Source organism: Pseudophryne corroboree, chromosome 3 (assembly GCF_028390025.1).
Source record: "Pseudophryne corroboree isolate aPseCor3 chromosome 3, aPseCor3.hap2, whole genome shotgun sequence".
In the NCBI taxonomy this organism is placed as follows: Eukaryota; Metazoa; Chordata; class Amphibia; order Anura; family Myobatrachidae; genus Pseudophryne; species Pseudophryne corroboree.
Genome location: NC_086446.1, coordinates 228,369,790 through 228,387,072, shown reverse-complemented (window position 1 = coordinate 228,387,072; position 17,283 = coordinate 228,369,790). Strand labels below are relative to the sequence as shown.

The 17,283-nt window shown below is 42.1% G+C and overlaps 1 protein-coding gene across 3 annotated transcripts in view; it reads left to right on the top strand.

Moving 5' to 3' along the window:
• PREX1 (phosphatidylinositol-3,4,5-trisphosphate dependent Rac exchange factor 1) overlaps positions 1 to 17,283 on the top strand; it is a 454,902-nt gene that overhangs the window by 249,813 nt on the left and 187,806 nt on the right. For all 3 annotated transcript variants that reach the window (XM_063958866.1, XM_063958867.1, XM_063958868.1), the window contains 4 exons: positions 3,045 to 3,206; positions 7,269 to 7,402; positions 8,816 to 8,931; positions 10,597 to 10,746. In XM_063958866.1, coding sequence (XP_063814936.1) covers positions 3,045 to 3,206; positions 7,269 to 7,402; positions 8,816 to 8,931; positions 10,597 to 10,746 — 562 coding nt within the window. The remainder of the gene's footprint in view (positions 1 to 3,044; positions 3,207 to 7,268; positions 7,403 to 8,815; positions 8,932 to 10,596; positions 10,747 to 17,283) is intronic.

Below are 17,283 nucleotides of genomic sequence, written 5' to 3'. Positions count from 1 at the left end.
GAAAATAAGATTTTAAACCTACCGGTAAATCTTTTTCTTGTAGTCCGTAGAGGATGCTGGGCGCCCGTCCCAAGTGCGGACTACTTCTGCAAGACTTGCATATAGTTATTGCTTACATAAGGGTTATGTTATAGTTTCATCTGTCTTGGACTGATGCTATTTTATTTTTCATACTGTTAACTGGGTAGTATATCACAAGTTATACGTTGTGATTGGTGTGGCTGGTATGAATCTTGCCCTTGGATTAACAAAAATCCTTTCTTCGTACTGTCCATCTCCTCTGGGCACAGTTTCTCTAATACCACTTTTACACTCGCACTCCCGGGTCACTCCCGGGATGCTTCCCGGGATGCATACCCGGGACTGACCCCTTTCACACTGCATTAAGACCTGGGATCGACCCGGGACAGCCCCATTTACACTGATCCCGGGATATCCCTGCAAATGCATTAGTATGTCATTAGAAATGGCCTTGGGCTCAGAAAAGATGACATCAGCTTTTCTGAGCCCAAGAAAGCTCCAATCCAAGTCCTTTTAACAGTCCCGGGATAGTGAATCCCGGGACGGACCCTTTCACACTACACAGCTTCCCGGGACGGTCCCGGGTTCAACCCTGCTTTTGACCTGGGATGAAATCCCGGGATGCTCGTCCCGGGAAATTGTCCATGTACCCATTTACACTGAGAAGAATCCCGGGATGATGCGCGTTCACGTGCAATATCCCGGGATTTTCCTGCGAGTGTAAAAGGGGTATAACTGAGGTCTGGAGGAGGGGCATAGAGGGAGGAGCCAGTGCACACCCAAAGTCTTTCTTAAATTGCCCATGTCTCCTGCGGAGCCCTCTATCCCCATGGTCCTTACGGAGTCCCAGCATCCTCTACGGACTACGATAAAAAGATTTACCGGTAGGTTTAAAATCTTATTTTCATTTTGTTTAAAATTAAGTCAGTGCATATTACCAGTTGCCTTTTATCATGTTCTGTATTATTTTATTTCTCTCTGAGCAGAACCATGTTATTGGAGATCAGCGTAGCACATCCGCAATCACTTGCAATATACAAATTATACATTTTACTCCATGTGTATATTTACATGTGACAATGCACTAGTGTCCACCAACCTTAAATGTACATTTCTACATCTACAGCTGGATTTGCCAAGAGGCAAAACGGAACTGTGCAACAGCCATCTGTCGTACATTTCACCACACAGGCTAACTTTGTCATGGGTGTAGAATGCAATCTAGATTATGTACATATAGCCTTGCTGCATGCTGTTATTTTCTCCTCCTTGTACTATACTGCAAACTGCTTGGTGATTTATGGACTTCATATTCATTGTGTATGCCTCATATCTTCTTAAAGATGCATCTACACAACCAGTAGATGTACATGTACTGGATGACATGAGAGGTTGTGGTGTGGGGATTGTGTAATTTCTTTGCAACATCCCTTTATGCAGTTTCTAGACTCTATTTTATGTTTGTTTTTTTGTGTGTGTTTTTTTGCTCTGAAATTTCTGCTGTAGTGTGGCTTTCCACTTAAAAGGAACAGAAACTGGGTATATTTACTCTGTGTGAACATACCAGTTATTTGTACTTTTGTCACTGTACACAAATCCAGCAGTGTATTTCTCATGGCCACCACAGACCAATTACAGCTTGTTGTTACATTGGCGTTGCTCACTTTCTGGCTAGTCAGTATGTGTTACTGAGCAACTATTCAGTAAACCCTCCATGGACACCATATGGCAACTGGCATCAGCATGCGATGGGTTAGATGGGAACAAGCAGTGAGAATGAGCCCCACCACAGACAGTCTCATAGCTGATTTGTTGCTTGATTAAAGGGCACTACAACGATATATCTGAGGCTGAAGTCGGATGCAATTTCCCTTGAACTCCCCCGGGACTTTCCCGGGAGCGATCCTATATGATTTGGTACTTTTGTGCTAATTTTGCATAATAGATATTACATGCGATTGATGAAGCCTTGATAAATTGCATGTGATATATTGTATGGCATACAATTGTACCATAAGATATATCTGATGGGCTGGATTACAGGGCTAGGGGGGCTGGGAGTGTTCTGGAGATTGCCAGTCAAACTTGTGCGATACATCACATGCACAAAAAACACACTTTTTTCCCATCCTATTCCGATATAGCATGAGTGCAGCACCAACAACCTAGGGGCTCCGATCCGATGCTCACTTGACTGTGCATCGGATCGGATGTAAAACACATCTGATTTGCCGCTTTTCATCCGATTTATCGGCCCGAAAGGTTGGAATCGGATGAAATCGGAGCATTATCATTCTAGTGTATGGGGCCCTTAACTCTCAGCAATCTATTTTATTATTTTATCTGCTTTAAATGTGTCTTGTATTATTTTTCTCTGTGTACATTGTATTATGATTCCATCTTCATTTATTTATAAACATCTGCTTGGTGAGAAGTTTTAACCGTCACAAATTCACACAATAAAGAAATACTCAAATTGAAAAGATAGAGATAGATGAATCGTGATCACTGGATGAACTCCAACTGAGCCCCACTGTCAGGGAAGTTTGCTCTACGCTGTTTATTGTCATTTTATTCTTCTGTCATGTTTGGTAAATTATCTGGCCTAAGTTACATCTCCCATGGTTTTGGGATGAAAAAATCGTCACGCCATTCTACTTACAAAAAATGTATCCATCTCCCATTATGGTGCTAAATCCTGTAAAAGTTATTGAGAGCACATATTTATTTGTTATTCAGGAATCCAGGAGAATATAGGTTTTGAGTTATGAACTCTTGTAGTCAAAACAGGAAGCCCAGAAGCCATAACACATTCTGTCCTGCATGCAGAACACAATTTATTTGTATAGTTGCATTTATTTACCCTAGTGGAAGTGGCATACTGATTGCCTGACAGAAATCAGTGCCCCCAGTGGCTGAATTAGCATTAAGATGGCATTTCCTAACACCACCTGCACACAAGCCGCTTCTGAATTATTTTCTTGTAAATTCTAATTGGTAATAAAATGTTTTTCCTCCCTCAGGAGCTGACGAAGAGAACACCAGCTAAGCACCCTGACCACCAAGCAGTTAACTGTGCCCTGCAGGCTATGAAGACTGTATGTACAAATATCAATGAGACAAAGAGACAGATGGAGAAATTGGAGGCACTGGAACAATTACAATCTCACATAGAAGGATGGGAGGTAAAGCTAAGATATGATTTACCAAATTCAATTTATGGATAACAGAAATGCAGATCGGCAAACTCCACCGCTACAGTCCAGGTTTTAAGGATATCCTTGCTTGAGTTCAGATGGTTAAAGCAAATTGACTGAGATACTAACTAATACTCCTTTCACATTGCACAAATAACCTGGAATATTGCCAGTGCGACACGGGCCGAGGTGCGGTGTGAAAGGGGTGTTAGAATTTTGACCCAGTATTTCAACCCGGGAATAAAGCAGCATTATTCCAGGGTTGAAGTGCAGTGTGAACGGGCTGCCAGTTCAATGTAACCCGAGACCTATTCACACTATCGGAAGAGGCGGTGATATAGGGACAGGCAGCACTTGGAGAGGATCTGTTGTCCAGGCACTGCCTCCACACACGTCTCCGCACACGTTGCCAATTTGAAAGAGGTCTCAAGCGGGTCGCACCCTGGAAGGACCCGTGTAGAAGTCCCGGGTGTGACCTGCTACTGCAATGTGAAAGAGGTATAAGTCACCTTCAGGGGTTCTCCAGAGGTGGGGCTGAAGCTCAGTTCAAAATTCAAATAGGTGAGCCACACCAACTGCCAATGAGTCCATTTGAAATGGCAGCTGGTGACAGTTGGTGTGGCTCCCCTATTTGAAATTTGAACTTACCTGCAGCCACTCCTCTGGAGCCGCCACTGGTCACTTTTGATCAAGCACGAATATCCTTAAATCCTGGACTGTAGGGGTGGAGTTTGAGAAACTCTGGGTTTGTCCATCTGCAGCAGGCACACAATACATTAAAGAACAGAGACTGAGATTTAGGGTACATTTACTAAGATGGGAGTTCTATTTAAGATGGGATGTTGCCCATAGCAACCAATCAGAATCTACTTCTCATTTATCTAGCACCTTCTAGAAGATAATACCTGGAATCTGATTGGTTGCTATGGGCAACATCCCATCTTAAATAGAACTCCCATCTTAGTAAATTTACCCCCTATAGTCAATAGTCAGCTTTCCCAACAAGACAAGTAATACTGTGCACTTCCCCACACACACAGTATAATGGCAGATACCGAGAAGTGCATGCAGCATACTGAACAAAAGATGTTATAGTCATCAGTTATTCACATGCAAAGCATAATGACAGATGCTGTGCATTACATGCAGTATACAGAACAAAATTTAGTAATTCTGTGCAGTTCTCCGAGTATACAATATAAGCAGTATGGATGGTGTAATGGTTAGCATTACTGCCTCACAACACTGAGGTCATGGGTTCGATTCCCACAATGGCCATAACTGTGCCGAGTTTGTATATTCTCCCCGTACTTGCATGGGTTTCCTCTGGATACTCTGGTTTCCCCCCACAATCCAAAAATATACTGGTAGGTTAATTGGCTCACAACAAAATTAACCCTAGCGTGAATGTATCTGTGTGTACATGTGATAGGGAATATAGATTATAAGCTCCACTGGGGCAGGGACTGATGTGAATGGGCAAAATAATCTCTGTACAGCGCTGTGGAATATGTGTGTGCTACATAAATAACTGGTAATAAATAATAATAAAGCAGAGATAGTGAGAATTTCATGCATCATACAGTACTTAAGAGTATTAATATTCTGCAGTTCCCCGCACTGAGCATTACATTCAGCATACAGAACAAGAGGTGAACCACTAACTCTGAAATATATTTTGGAAAGTGTTATTAGATAAAAGTAATTTGCATTTAATATGCCACACATTGAAAGCTTTGTCATAGAAAGCAAATATCCAATGCATAGGTCATCAATAGTAGATACTACACAGACGTTCTGCAATATTTGGGTTATGCGGGGAAACAGTTCTATCATTACAGGGGCTTCTGGTGTCACTTTGTTAAATACATTTGAAAACAAAACTGATGGGTTTCACAGATGGAATGTTCAAATGCCTCAGCGACATTTGAAGGTTAGGATTGTAATTCCCAGCGCATAACAGGAAACACAGCATCTTGTTTGTAATTGTCATTTTACAGTTCTATTGAACCCAAACTTGTAAGGGTCTAATATGCTCTTTACATTTAAAATTAAAAGCATTAACATTCCCAGTGGTCTGTAATACATGGAAATTATATGACTTCAATGTACATGTGTTTTTACTTCCTTACTGGCATAGTCTGAAGCTAAAACTATTTGCAGTAGGTTTTCTCTTTAGACAAACCATTTTACAGAAAAATAGAATGGTCTGTGTAGCTGGGTCATTCTTCATTCTTTAGAGTCGGTTTAATGTGAAAATTGTGTTTTCATTGAAAAATAGCTTGCATTATGAGTGTATTTGCCCACTTTTAAAATATAAACATTTCAATGATATTGTGAAAATAACAACTAGGCCATTTCCTTGTAGTACATCTCTTCCTGGTAAATAAACATCACCAGGAAAGAGTTTTCTACAGCAAAATCCTGCTCTCCAGCACAAGACTATAGCTTTAAAAATAATAATAATAATAATAATAATAATAATAAAATAAATAAATATATATATATATATATATTTTTTTTTTTGTGTTGTTTCCACCCACCACTTCTCCTGCCCTGCTATAGGGAGATTGCCATACTCTGTAGTAAAGCAGGGGAATCACCCCCCACTTCAGGAGATTGCCATACTCTGTTGTGGATCTCCCACCATTTTAGGTGTCTCCCAGACATTCCAGTACAGTTGGCAAGTTTGATTATGAAAGAGTGCTGCCTTTTATTATTCTCAAACTCCCACTAAATATGATGGTAGAGAAAGGAAATATGCAGTAAAGGGAATGTATTATGGGCCTGATATGGATTTGTGCGCTAACCCAATTGTTTATATACAAATCCGATGGTCCCCCCCCCCTTAGCTGCGGCATTGATTGACATACAGCCGAGACTGTGCTACAAAAAGGGGGAGTGTCTCCCCGTTTTGTAGGCATGTCGAGCCCAGGCTCTGCGTCGTCCGGCACAGACTTTCTGGACCCGGCAGAGGGGTACTGACAGCCAATCTGAGTAGTTTTGGCTTGCGAAGACTGAGGGCAGGTGACTGAAAATGCATTGTCTTGAAAGACCGCATAGGTCATACCAATCTCTGTGTCGAATTTCTCCAGCCTAAAAATCAGTGCTTTAATTTATTGTGATAGGCCAGTGGTGTACTGTATCTATATAACGAGTGCAGGGTGTGTGGTGCACGTGGCCGTGAAGGGGATATATTTGGAAATATGAGAACATAGAAAAGAGTCTGGCATCAGTGCAAAAGTCTTGGCTGTCATCTCCAGAAGCTACATATTCCTTGGGCAAAGGTTGTTAAAGGATACCCATGGGGCCCTCAGTTGTTAAAATTCCCCTGGGTTAGGCATATTTGTTACGGAGAAGAGTTGGTAGATCTTTTAGGAGAAGTCTTATAGATTCTAAGCAACTATGCTCCATGGAAGTAAATGCACAGAGCTCTCTGTTGTCCAAAATATTGTTTCTTTTGACCTGCGGCTGCTGAGATTCTCCAGTTAATTAAACTTGATGCCAAACAGACTATTTTGAAATCTGAAACAGCTCTGAGTGCTGAGGTGCAATGTTTCCTGCTCTCAGCATGTTCTAAGTACTTATTAAATAGAAAGCCCTCCTGCACTCTGCTTAATACATGGCAAATGTCCATAAGAGTATTACATGTATGATCCTGCTGAAATCCAAATTATTACATGCACTTCAAAATGGACTATCCAGTATAATTAGCTCCCTATAGTATTAGAGCATATGTATTAGAGCAGGCATGTCCAAACTGCGGCCCTCCAGCTGTTGTGAAACTACATATCCCAGCATGCCCTGACACAGTTTTGCTGTCAAAGAATGCTAAAGGTGTGTCAGGGCATGCTAGGATGTGTAGTTTCTCAACAGCTGGAGGGCCGCAGTTTGGACATGCCTGTATTAGAGCATAAAAATGGCTTTCCTTTTAACTGCTGGATTTGGTCTATTGAATAAATACTCCCAGAACCATTAATGTACAATTTTAGTTGGGAACACCCCAAAGTGCTTGTGATCTAAAATTAATTTAGTATTTTTGTCCTGCAGGGGTCTAATCTGACTGACATTTGTACCCAGCTCCTGCTACAGGGAACGCTTCTCAAAATATCAGCCGGTAATATCCAGGAACGGATGTTCTTCCTATTTGACAATTTGCTTGTCTATTGCAAGAGAAAATCCAGGTAAAAACAGTTAAACTTTGTGAGCTACAGTATACATCTTTATTACTGTGCTTAGCTTAACTGGACCTATAATAGTGACAGAGGCATACATACAGTATGCCTCCTCATACACCTATGCTTTTTGCTCCATGTGGTGCGATGTATATGCTACATTACGGATCGTGATCCCTGGCAGGGCTGGATTAAGGTTTGAGGGGTCCCTGGGCAACAAACTGGTATATATACACACATGCCACCACTCTCCTTCTACTGTCTCTCTCTCTCTCGCTCTCTCTCTCTCTCTCTCTCTCTCTCTATCTATATATATATATATATATATATATATATATATAATGTCCACATTTCTTTCCTTTTCTTGAGAGAGAAGGTGGTTTGGGACATGAGTCAGAGAGAAGAGGGTTTCGGGCAGAAGTCACACCCTGTCTTTCTCCAAAGGACCGCCATCTTGTGGCCAGCAGATCAAATTCCCCGCTTCAGCAGCCCGAGAGTGCTGGGAGGTGCGGTGTGCTGTGGACCTGTCCTCTGCCTTCCTTCACAGGCCGCCGCAGCTGCTGCTGGTGAGGGGGAGGAGACTGTCGGGACACACTGACTGTGAGCCGCTGAAAAAACTAACTGCAGTGCAAGCAACACAGTGCTATCCTGCCCTCCATTAATATAGTATTTGTGATAGTTTTGATAGTGTGTGGGGGCCCCATTACAACCGCCCCTATCGCCCCGACTATAATCCAGCCCTGATCCCTGGACCATCTTACTTATTTTGGAATGCAGCATTTAATTCACATCATAGCTACATCTAACGTCGCTTATAATGTCCTGGGCATTTAGGATTACTATTTTTTCTGCAGCAAAATTGGTATAAAGTCGCAGATTAAGCACAGTGCTGCATGCTGTGACACATGGTGTGGCTCACTCGAAAAGTTCCTTATTCTTTTTCCTTTTTTACTCAGTTTGGAGTCTGAGTTGTACTCTGAGTTGCACACAGCAGCTGCATGCAATGCCTGCACCAGTGTCCAGGGTACTTGTGTAATGTACTTTGTTGCATTAGTGATACGACTATGACGCATATTCGGTACATACAGAATGCGCAAAGTCCACGGCTTCCAAAATATGGCTGTTTGGTGCAATTTGTGGATCCGTGCATGCTGACACATCTGTAATACCTAAAATGCAGCTTTTATGTAAAGCAATGCATTACACCATCCTCCGCATACTAGTTTTACTATCCAGTAGGGGGGCATATCCACTGGATTTTTTTCCTTTGCTTAGCTAGAATAGCAAGATGCTTGCAGTCATTTTAATAACTAAATTCTAAAATATGTGAATTGCATATGAAATGATTTGTACATTTTAGCTTCATGTGCAGCTCTAATGAGCTGCTAAAGGATGTAACTCTTGCCCTAATTATCTTTCCAGGGTCGCTGGGAAGAAGTCCACGAAAAGGACCAAATCTATTAATGGCTCTTTGTACATTTTCCGAGGGCGGATCAATACAGAAGTCATGGAGGTAGAGAATGTGGAAGATGGGACAGGTAGGGAAATTCACTGCTTCTTTCTTTTTAGTATAAAATATGTAATTTGAAATACCTCTATCTGACGCTCGTGGGAGGGGGAGGTCAGAGTTCAAACTAAATGTCAGTAACTGAGTAACAGTGTATTTTGGTTACTCCTTTAATTAGCACCAATCTACAGAGACAGTGGTAAGATAGGTAATATTCCAGAACACATATTTCAAAAATGCTGCGTGAAACCATATAGCCACCTAATGGTCTACACAGCAACTGACCTGAAAGTGTTTGCTGCAATCACCCATTAAATCTCATGCAACCGAAGTACTGCTTTTTACATCAACCCTTAAATCATCAAACATCTGACAGGTAAAGAGATCACATTGTGTAATTATCTTGCCATCTGTCCTTGTGTGGATCCACCTGCCCGAGCCTCTCTGTAAATGGAGATGTTTTCTTGTCATGTTTTATTGGGAGGTGTGGAAGTAAATAAAACATCTATCCCTGATGGGGTAGCGTACTCCGTTAAGTCCTCCAAATGCCTCTTCTTTTCTGCTAGAAGTCGGCACTGCCTATTTTCCCATAATTCACCAACATACTCTAGGATTGCCAGAGAGGTGACAATAGATTCCTGGTGGTTTTACGTCAGAGCAACATTTTACTCTTTCTTTGTTAATGAAGGGAGAGCGCTACACTGAAAATGATTACAATAGATAAGCATGAACCATGCATTGTCTTGTAGTTGCAAGAGGTTGTTCAGGAGAACAATTGTCAGGATCAGGCATTTAAACATTACACAGGGCCTGATTCAGATGTAGTCACAATGTCAACACAGCAGCGATCTTTTTCAGTGACAGAACTGCGAGGCAACGCAAGTGAACAGAGATGCCCATTGAAGCCATCACAACATGCTCATCAGCAACTGTGTACTCCGAATATAGACTCCCTGAGAGCTGTGACGCTGGCGCCATATTTTATGCATATGAGATCGCAGAGACACGCCATGAAAACCGTAAACTGCATCTTCTTGTCAATAACTTTGCGTTTGATTCCCCGCTGCGAGTGGCATTGCAAAGGTAGCTAGGTGCGTGTGCACTGTGGCCACAACGCATGTACAGTCTGCTGATAATTGCTCACTTGCGACACCATAGAGTTGTGAAGGCATCAGGCCGACAGAAAGACAATACTAGCTGTTCATCCCTGTTCTGTTATGCTGGTCCAGAATAAGGCTGTATTGTGTATATTCTGCTTTGATTGTTTGATTTTTTCATCCAAACCTTTTCTTGAATTTTGAAAAAAAATTGCCTATTTTTGGGTACCAGGCAAAATGTGACAACTGAAAACTAAATACGTACTAGTACAAGTAATAAGTCATTTATTATAAACCTTACATGCTCTGTGCGCTTTATACATGCTGTATTCATATAGACATTATACATTATACATTGCTCATTGTGTGGCAGAGAGTAGGCCTGAATGGTAATTGCCTAATTTCCTTATTGCAATTGTTCAGCCTTTACATTTACTTCTTGACATTGAATTAATTGGTAATGTGTCCTGAGCAACTCTCCAGGTGGGGAAAAGGTAGGAAACGCATTATATCGTACACTTGTGCACTTCGTTGTATATGTTGGCGGGATTCTTTAAATCGTGAACACTGACTCCTAGCATTGCCTCTTTTCTTTGTAGCTGACTATCATAGCAATGGGTACACTGTCACTAATGGATGGAAGATTCATAACACAGCGAAAAACAAGTGGTTTGTCTGTATGGCTAAGACTGCAGAAGACAAACAGAAGTGGATGGACGCCGTCTTGAAAGAACGGGAACAGCGAGAAAGTAAGTTTGTTATATTAGACAGATCATCAACAAATCATTGAAGAGACATGCACTATTTGACATATGCATGCATAATTCAGGTCATGTTATCTTTTAGGTCTTGAAGAATAACTATACATTTATTGAAAGACTTTGGGGCCTATCCATCATGTGAATTATTAGGGGCGGTGTGGCCCCTGATAATTAAATATGCAGCTCGCTGCAAGTAGCAGCGGTGGATACAAAACACTGGAGCAATTCAACATTGCTCAGTTGCGGAGATAGCTGATCCGAAGATCAACTGTCCTCACGATTCCTTTCATTGCTATTTTAGTAGCAATGAAACTTAGTGCTACCATGACTGCATAAACTTGTGTTTACGCATTCGCAACTTCCGGCAAAAGCAGACAAACAAGAGCAGAGGGATCCCTTTTGCATCCCTGGCCCTTTTTCCCTATAAGAAATAGTTGGGATGCAGGAACAAACGTCATCTGAAGATGATGAAAGTTTCTGCAGTTAAACTCCGAAAATGTAAAATTTTTGGTTCTTGATGCATTTTGGTTCCCCATGCTAGTGTATGGGGACAACAGGCCAAATCTGGACTACAAGGTGAGCAGGCGTCTGTGATAACGCCTCGTTACCTTCATAATGAATGGCCCTGAAACTTCATTTCTACTAAAGTAGGTGAAAATTGTAATCTTCTACTTCTGTAGAAATAAAGGGATGATGTATAGACCCCTTATACCACTTTTACACTCGCACTCCCGGGATGCTTCCCGGGATGCATCCCGGGATGCATTCCCGGGACTGACCCCTTTCACACTGCATTAAGACCTGGGATCGACCCGGGACAGCCCCATTTACACTGATCCCGGGATATCCCTGCAAATGCATTAGTATGTCATTAGAAATGGCCTTGGGCTCAGAAAAGATGACATCAGCTTTTCTGAGCCCAAGAAAGCTCCAATCCAAGTCCTTTTAACAGTCCCGGGATAGTGAATCCCGGGACGGACCCTTTTACACTACACAGCTTCCCGGGACGGTCCCGGGTTCAACCCTGCTTTTGACCTGGGATGAAATCCCGGGATGCTCGTCCCGGGAAATTGTCCATGTACCCATTTACACTGAGAAGAATCCCGGGATGATGCGCGTTCACGTGCAATATCCCGGGATTTTCCTGCGAGTGTAATACCACTTTTACACTCGCACTCCCGGGTCACTCCCGGGTTGCTTCCCGGGATGCGTCCCAGGATGCCTTCCCGGGACTGACCCCTTTCACACTGGACTAAGACCTGGGATCGACCCGGGACAGCCCCATTTACACTGATCCCGGGATATCCCTGCAAATGCATTAGTATGTCATTAGAAATGGCCTTGGGCTCAGAAAAGATGACATCAGCTTTTCTGAGCCCAAGAAAGCTCCAATCCGAGTCCTTTTAACAGTCCCGGGATAGTGAATCCCGGGACGGACCCTTTCACACTACCCAGCTTCCCGGGACGGTCCCGGGACCAACCCTGCTTTTGACCTGGGATGAAATCCCGGGATGCTCGTCCCGGGAAATTGTCCCTGTACCCATTTACACTGAGAAGAATCCCGGGATGATGCGCGTTCACGTGCAATATCCCGGGATTTTTCTGCGAGTGTAAAAGGGGTATTAAAGGGGTATAAAAGTGTCTAAGCTGAGTGCCTGCAATGTGATTTTGCTATGGAATAACCGGTTGAAGTTTACCACAGAAGTTTAAGGTGGAATTATTTTTGCAGCATCAGTAATTTGCACTGGACCTCAGGATCTGCAGAACCTTTCATTACACTGGCTGCAATTCCTAATGTTTATTGATTGAAGTGGGGATGCATAATTAATGTTGTGATACATAAGAAAGGGAACAAATTGTAATCTGCTGGTACAACGTCTGATGTGCTTCGACTTTCTACTGTTGCTCGCTGGAAAATTAAACCCTGTGTAAGTAATTAGTTGCTGCCCTGCTGCCTGACTCGTTTCATTTTATATGGAGCATGCAGGAAACACTGCCTTTATTAATCAGAAAAAATTATTATTAATTTATTATGAGATGGAAATAAGCAGTCTAAGATTGTATTGACTAATTAAAATAGTCAAAACGCTTATTAAGTGGACCTCTAGACTAATTAAAATAGTCAAAACGCTTATTAAGTGGACCTCTACCCTGGGCATTAGAAGTATTACTGAGATATACTTCTTTCTGCCACATTACACTTTAAATTGTCTCAGAATTGCTCCTCAAGCTGCGCTGACCTTGTCTCAAGGATATAATACCAGCAGTTGTGGTATAAGATGACTTTGTTTATCAGCTCTGATATATAAATGCACCAGACAGTGGTGTCTGACCTGTAGTAGCTGTGTTATTACATTTGGACAAAGCTACATCTCAGTTTAGTTTAGATCAGGGGTCACTCGATGAGGAATCCTCCCCTTGAGTTCCCTATATTTCCTACAGCCAGGAGCCAGTTTGTTTACGTTTAGGAAGTTCTGTACTGTGCCCTTATTGAATAACCAGTTTGGACAGATTGAGTTGTCCTGTGATTTGTGGTGTGTGACTGCACATAAACAGCATAATCCAGTTCCTAGCTATAAGTAAAAGTGGAAAAAAACCCTCCTCTCATTTGCTATACAGGGGGCATTTGTGCATACAGAGGGTGCTTAGCTATATACAGCCAACCACGTCAAGATGCCTATAGCATGAAATGTGATATAGCCAGGGTTTATTTTTGTTTTCCTCTCTGTGTGTAATACTACAAAGTTTTAGTGAATATACTTACATAATTGAGTACTGTGTCAGTCTAGCACAGGAGCAGTATGAAGTTGGAGGGAGGACCCGTCTTTCTCCACCCCTAACAGCTCTCACTGGCTGTCTGACAGACGGACACATCCTCACTTTTCCCCCCTGGGCTGTTTGGATGCACAGGACTGTTCCCTGAGTTGTCTCAGCACAAGGTAGTCCACCAGTAATCCCCCTCTCACCCTTTGCTGCTGGGAATAGGAAAGATATCAGAGAGCGAGGGATACGAGGGGGGTGGGGGTGGAGGTGGATAGAGATGAAAGTGGCGGGAGGGGGGCAGATGGAAGGGAGGGACAGAGTTGCGAGAGACAGACATGGGCAAAGATGAGAGAAACAGATGGGGTGGGGCAGAGATGGTAAAGTGGGGAAGACAGAGGAAAAAAACTGCAATTCCAAAAACTGCAGTAGCTAGTGACCCATTTAATGTTGTACTAGTATACTTTATTTTGCTTCTTTTGGCACAGTGATGTACAAACAAAACAACTTTTATTATATAATCACTAATTATATGATCTGCTACAATCTTTAGAACTCTTGTTTACTTTCTTATTCTTTCTAAAGTACAGTAAGACCCTGCGACAAGCAGGTGCAGAGGGTATTGTCACATAAAACAGTTCCTGCAATGTCCGAACAATGCAGATTATTGTGGACAGTGGATTCTATGAGTTGAAATGGAAATCTGCATGTAATTAGCACTTTGTGAGTTGTGTAAAGTGGAGACGTCGAGTTAATTATAAACTCGGAGGAGGAACTGAATTATCCTAAATTCGGTAGCATACATTATTTCCTCTTTGTCTATAGGACTCACTAAAAGCTGACCCTTTGCTTGTAGTGAGCTAATGTAATTGTCCAATAATTCTATTTGCCAGTAATCAGTGCCTGCCCTTTGTATGTTTCCTCTTCATTAAGATTTTCCTGCAGTTGTGTCTTTCAGAGACATCAGTTCAATAGCCAATGATGCAGGGAACACATAGAAAGCTTCAAATAATAGACTGAAGACCAGGGTGGAGTTGTGAAAGCTTCAAATAATAGACTGATGACCAGGGTGGAGTTGTACATTGCAATAAATTGTGTGGGGAGAGTTTTAAGATTGAGCAGTGGGTATAGTAATTATATTCCCAGTTATGAGATAAGTGTATTCACAAACACCATGTTCATATTGTGCTTACTCAGCCACCCAGCTTACAGATGAGATCCCAAATCACTCAATTTACCGTATTTTTCGGACCATAAGACACACTTTTTCTCCCAAAAAATGTGGGGGAAAAAGTATGTGCGTCTTATGGAGCGAATAAGAGTCAGCACAGATGGAGGTTGCAGGTAGCGGGTAGCGCTGGGTCCTGGATACTGCTGCTGCACCGTCATCAGCAGAGCGCCCGCATCTCAGAGCCCAGCAGCAGAGCAGGCATCATGTGACTCCCCCGGTTCCCCCCACTTCCTCAGGAGTGCACTGCGGGCAGCGTTAGCTGAGAGCCTGGAAACTGGGAACCACTGGTACTGTCTATATGTGTGTGTGTGTGTGTGTGTCTATGTGTATGCTGGCTCTGATGTGTGTGTCTGTGTATGCTGGCTCTGACAGAAGGCTGCACTGTACAGAATCCTTGTAGGAGTCTGATAAATCACACAGAACTGGAAATATCTCTTAGAGGTCGGTGAAAACTAGGGAGGCAGGGCTATTCTGTTATAGTTTATTAAATATTAAATATTTTATTACACTATTTGGTTTAGAATATTTTTTTTCCAGTTTTCCTACTCTAAAAACGAGGTGCGTCTTATGGTCAGGTGCGTCTTATGGTCCGAAAAATACTTATTTTCAAACTCATTAATAAAAGTGAGTAATTGCTATGTAAGCCATGTAAAGGTCTAGTTTCCAGAATTGCGTTATGAACTATTGAAGTCAGCCCTTGAGGTTAGGGATGTTCCTCTTGTCAGTGTGTGTTTTAAAATCTTGTGAGCAAAGTCACAGTCTGCAGACCTAGAATAAAATGAAGAATTGTATGTTTTCACTGCCTGGTTGACCGCCATCACCTGGTTCCCTGCGATGGGACATAAATAAGTTCAGCTAATATTATGATGCAGTACTATAAATTGTTAGATTATAGTTAATAAAGCATTGGTTGTTTTGCATTTCACAGCTCCCTACACCATTTATTGCTTTTTTTGTTTTATGAAGAAACATAGAGCGGTATTCAGTTCTTTTCACCCCCATCCACAACCATTCTGTTTCTGCTGACAAGCGTGGTATTATCATTTCAGCTCACTACCCCCTGAGTAGCGAGGGAGCCCAACCCTTTACGCAGCTGAACCCAATTACTATGGGCACAATATGCGCGATAACCGGGATCACTTTAGAAAGGAGATTGGGTGTGATATATCATTTGAATACCGCCCATACAATTTGACGGCAGATAAGAACCACTTGGCCCATCCAGTCTGCCCCTTTAGAGTACTTTGTTTTTTATTTTGTGCCCCACGCTGTTTGAAAATGTTGTAGGTGTGAACTGTGTGTTATATAATAAGTCCACTTCAGTTGATGCCACTCTGGTCCTTGAATGTTTTTCTCAAACACAATGGATTTATGGTACATAATTTTGATTTGTGTATATCACTGAAGACCTTTTTACGAGTGGCTATAAAAGATAGTGATTTACCTTGTTTTTGTTTTGCATTTTGCTGTGCAACAACTTGGATCCATGATTTATTCAATTTAAATGTATTCCCACTAATAAACACAGAGTATAATGATCTTCCCTGCCCCGCCTCCAAAAAAAGTAATCTGACCATTTCTCAAAACTAATTATCCCTACACACAAAAGCCTAAAAATAAGTGATTTCATTGGAATTCACACCCTTGATATATAACCATGTTAGATTTCCCCTGAAGTAATAAACTTTCTTCACAAGAGAAAATATGGAACTACTATGAATGTGCCATAAACATACTGTCCTCCAAAATTGGTTGGGTGAGAAACGCTGTAGTAAGAGAGGCCAATGGCTACTCTAAAGTAGTTACAGTCTTCTGTTACTAGATGGGAATTACTGTGCATGGGACAATAATAGCACACTTTTCATAAATATATTGTAGGTTGTATGAGAGGGTGGTTAAGAAGAAAGTAATTGGTGATGCAATCTTTCATCAAGGCCCATCTATAGTTTGCCCTGTGGCTGGGAACACACTTACTGATAGCACATCAGATGTAACATCATGCAAGTTCCCCCCCACGCAAACAGTATCGTTCATACACACTGAACGATATCGTTTGCTTCTCTTCAGTGATGGCATGCTCCCACATCCAAGTGCATGCCGTCTTGTACAATATCTTTAGATTTCATGGTGAGAACGAAAGATATTGTACATCATTACCGACCCATGGGAGTGCGCATCGTTAATGATATAGTGAATACACACTGGATGATCTGCCGGGTCAAACAATATATCGGGTGCATAGCGCCAAGTGTGTACCTAGCCTAACACATGTGGTAGACATGACCATGTGGAGGAAGGTTCTATGGTCTGACGAGACCAAATTTGAACTCTTCAGCTACAGTTCCAAGTGCTATGCTTGGCGTGAACTGCACTGCTGCGTATCACAGTGAAAACGCATTCCTACAGTGGCGCATGTTGGTGGCAGCATCATGTTATTGGGATATTCTCTGCAGTAGGGAATGGAAAGCTCACAAAAATAGAGGGTAAAATGAACGGTCTAAAGTACAGTGAATTCTGGAGGAAAACCTGAGATA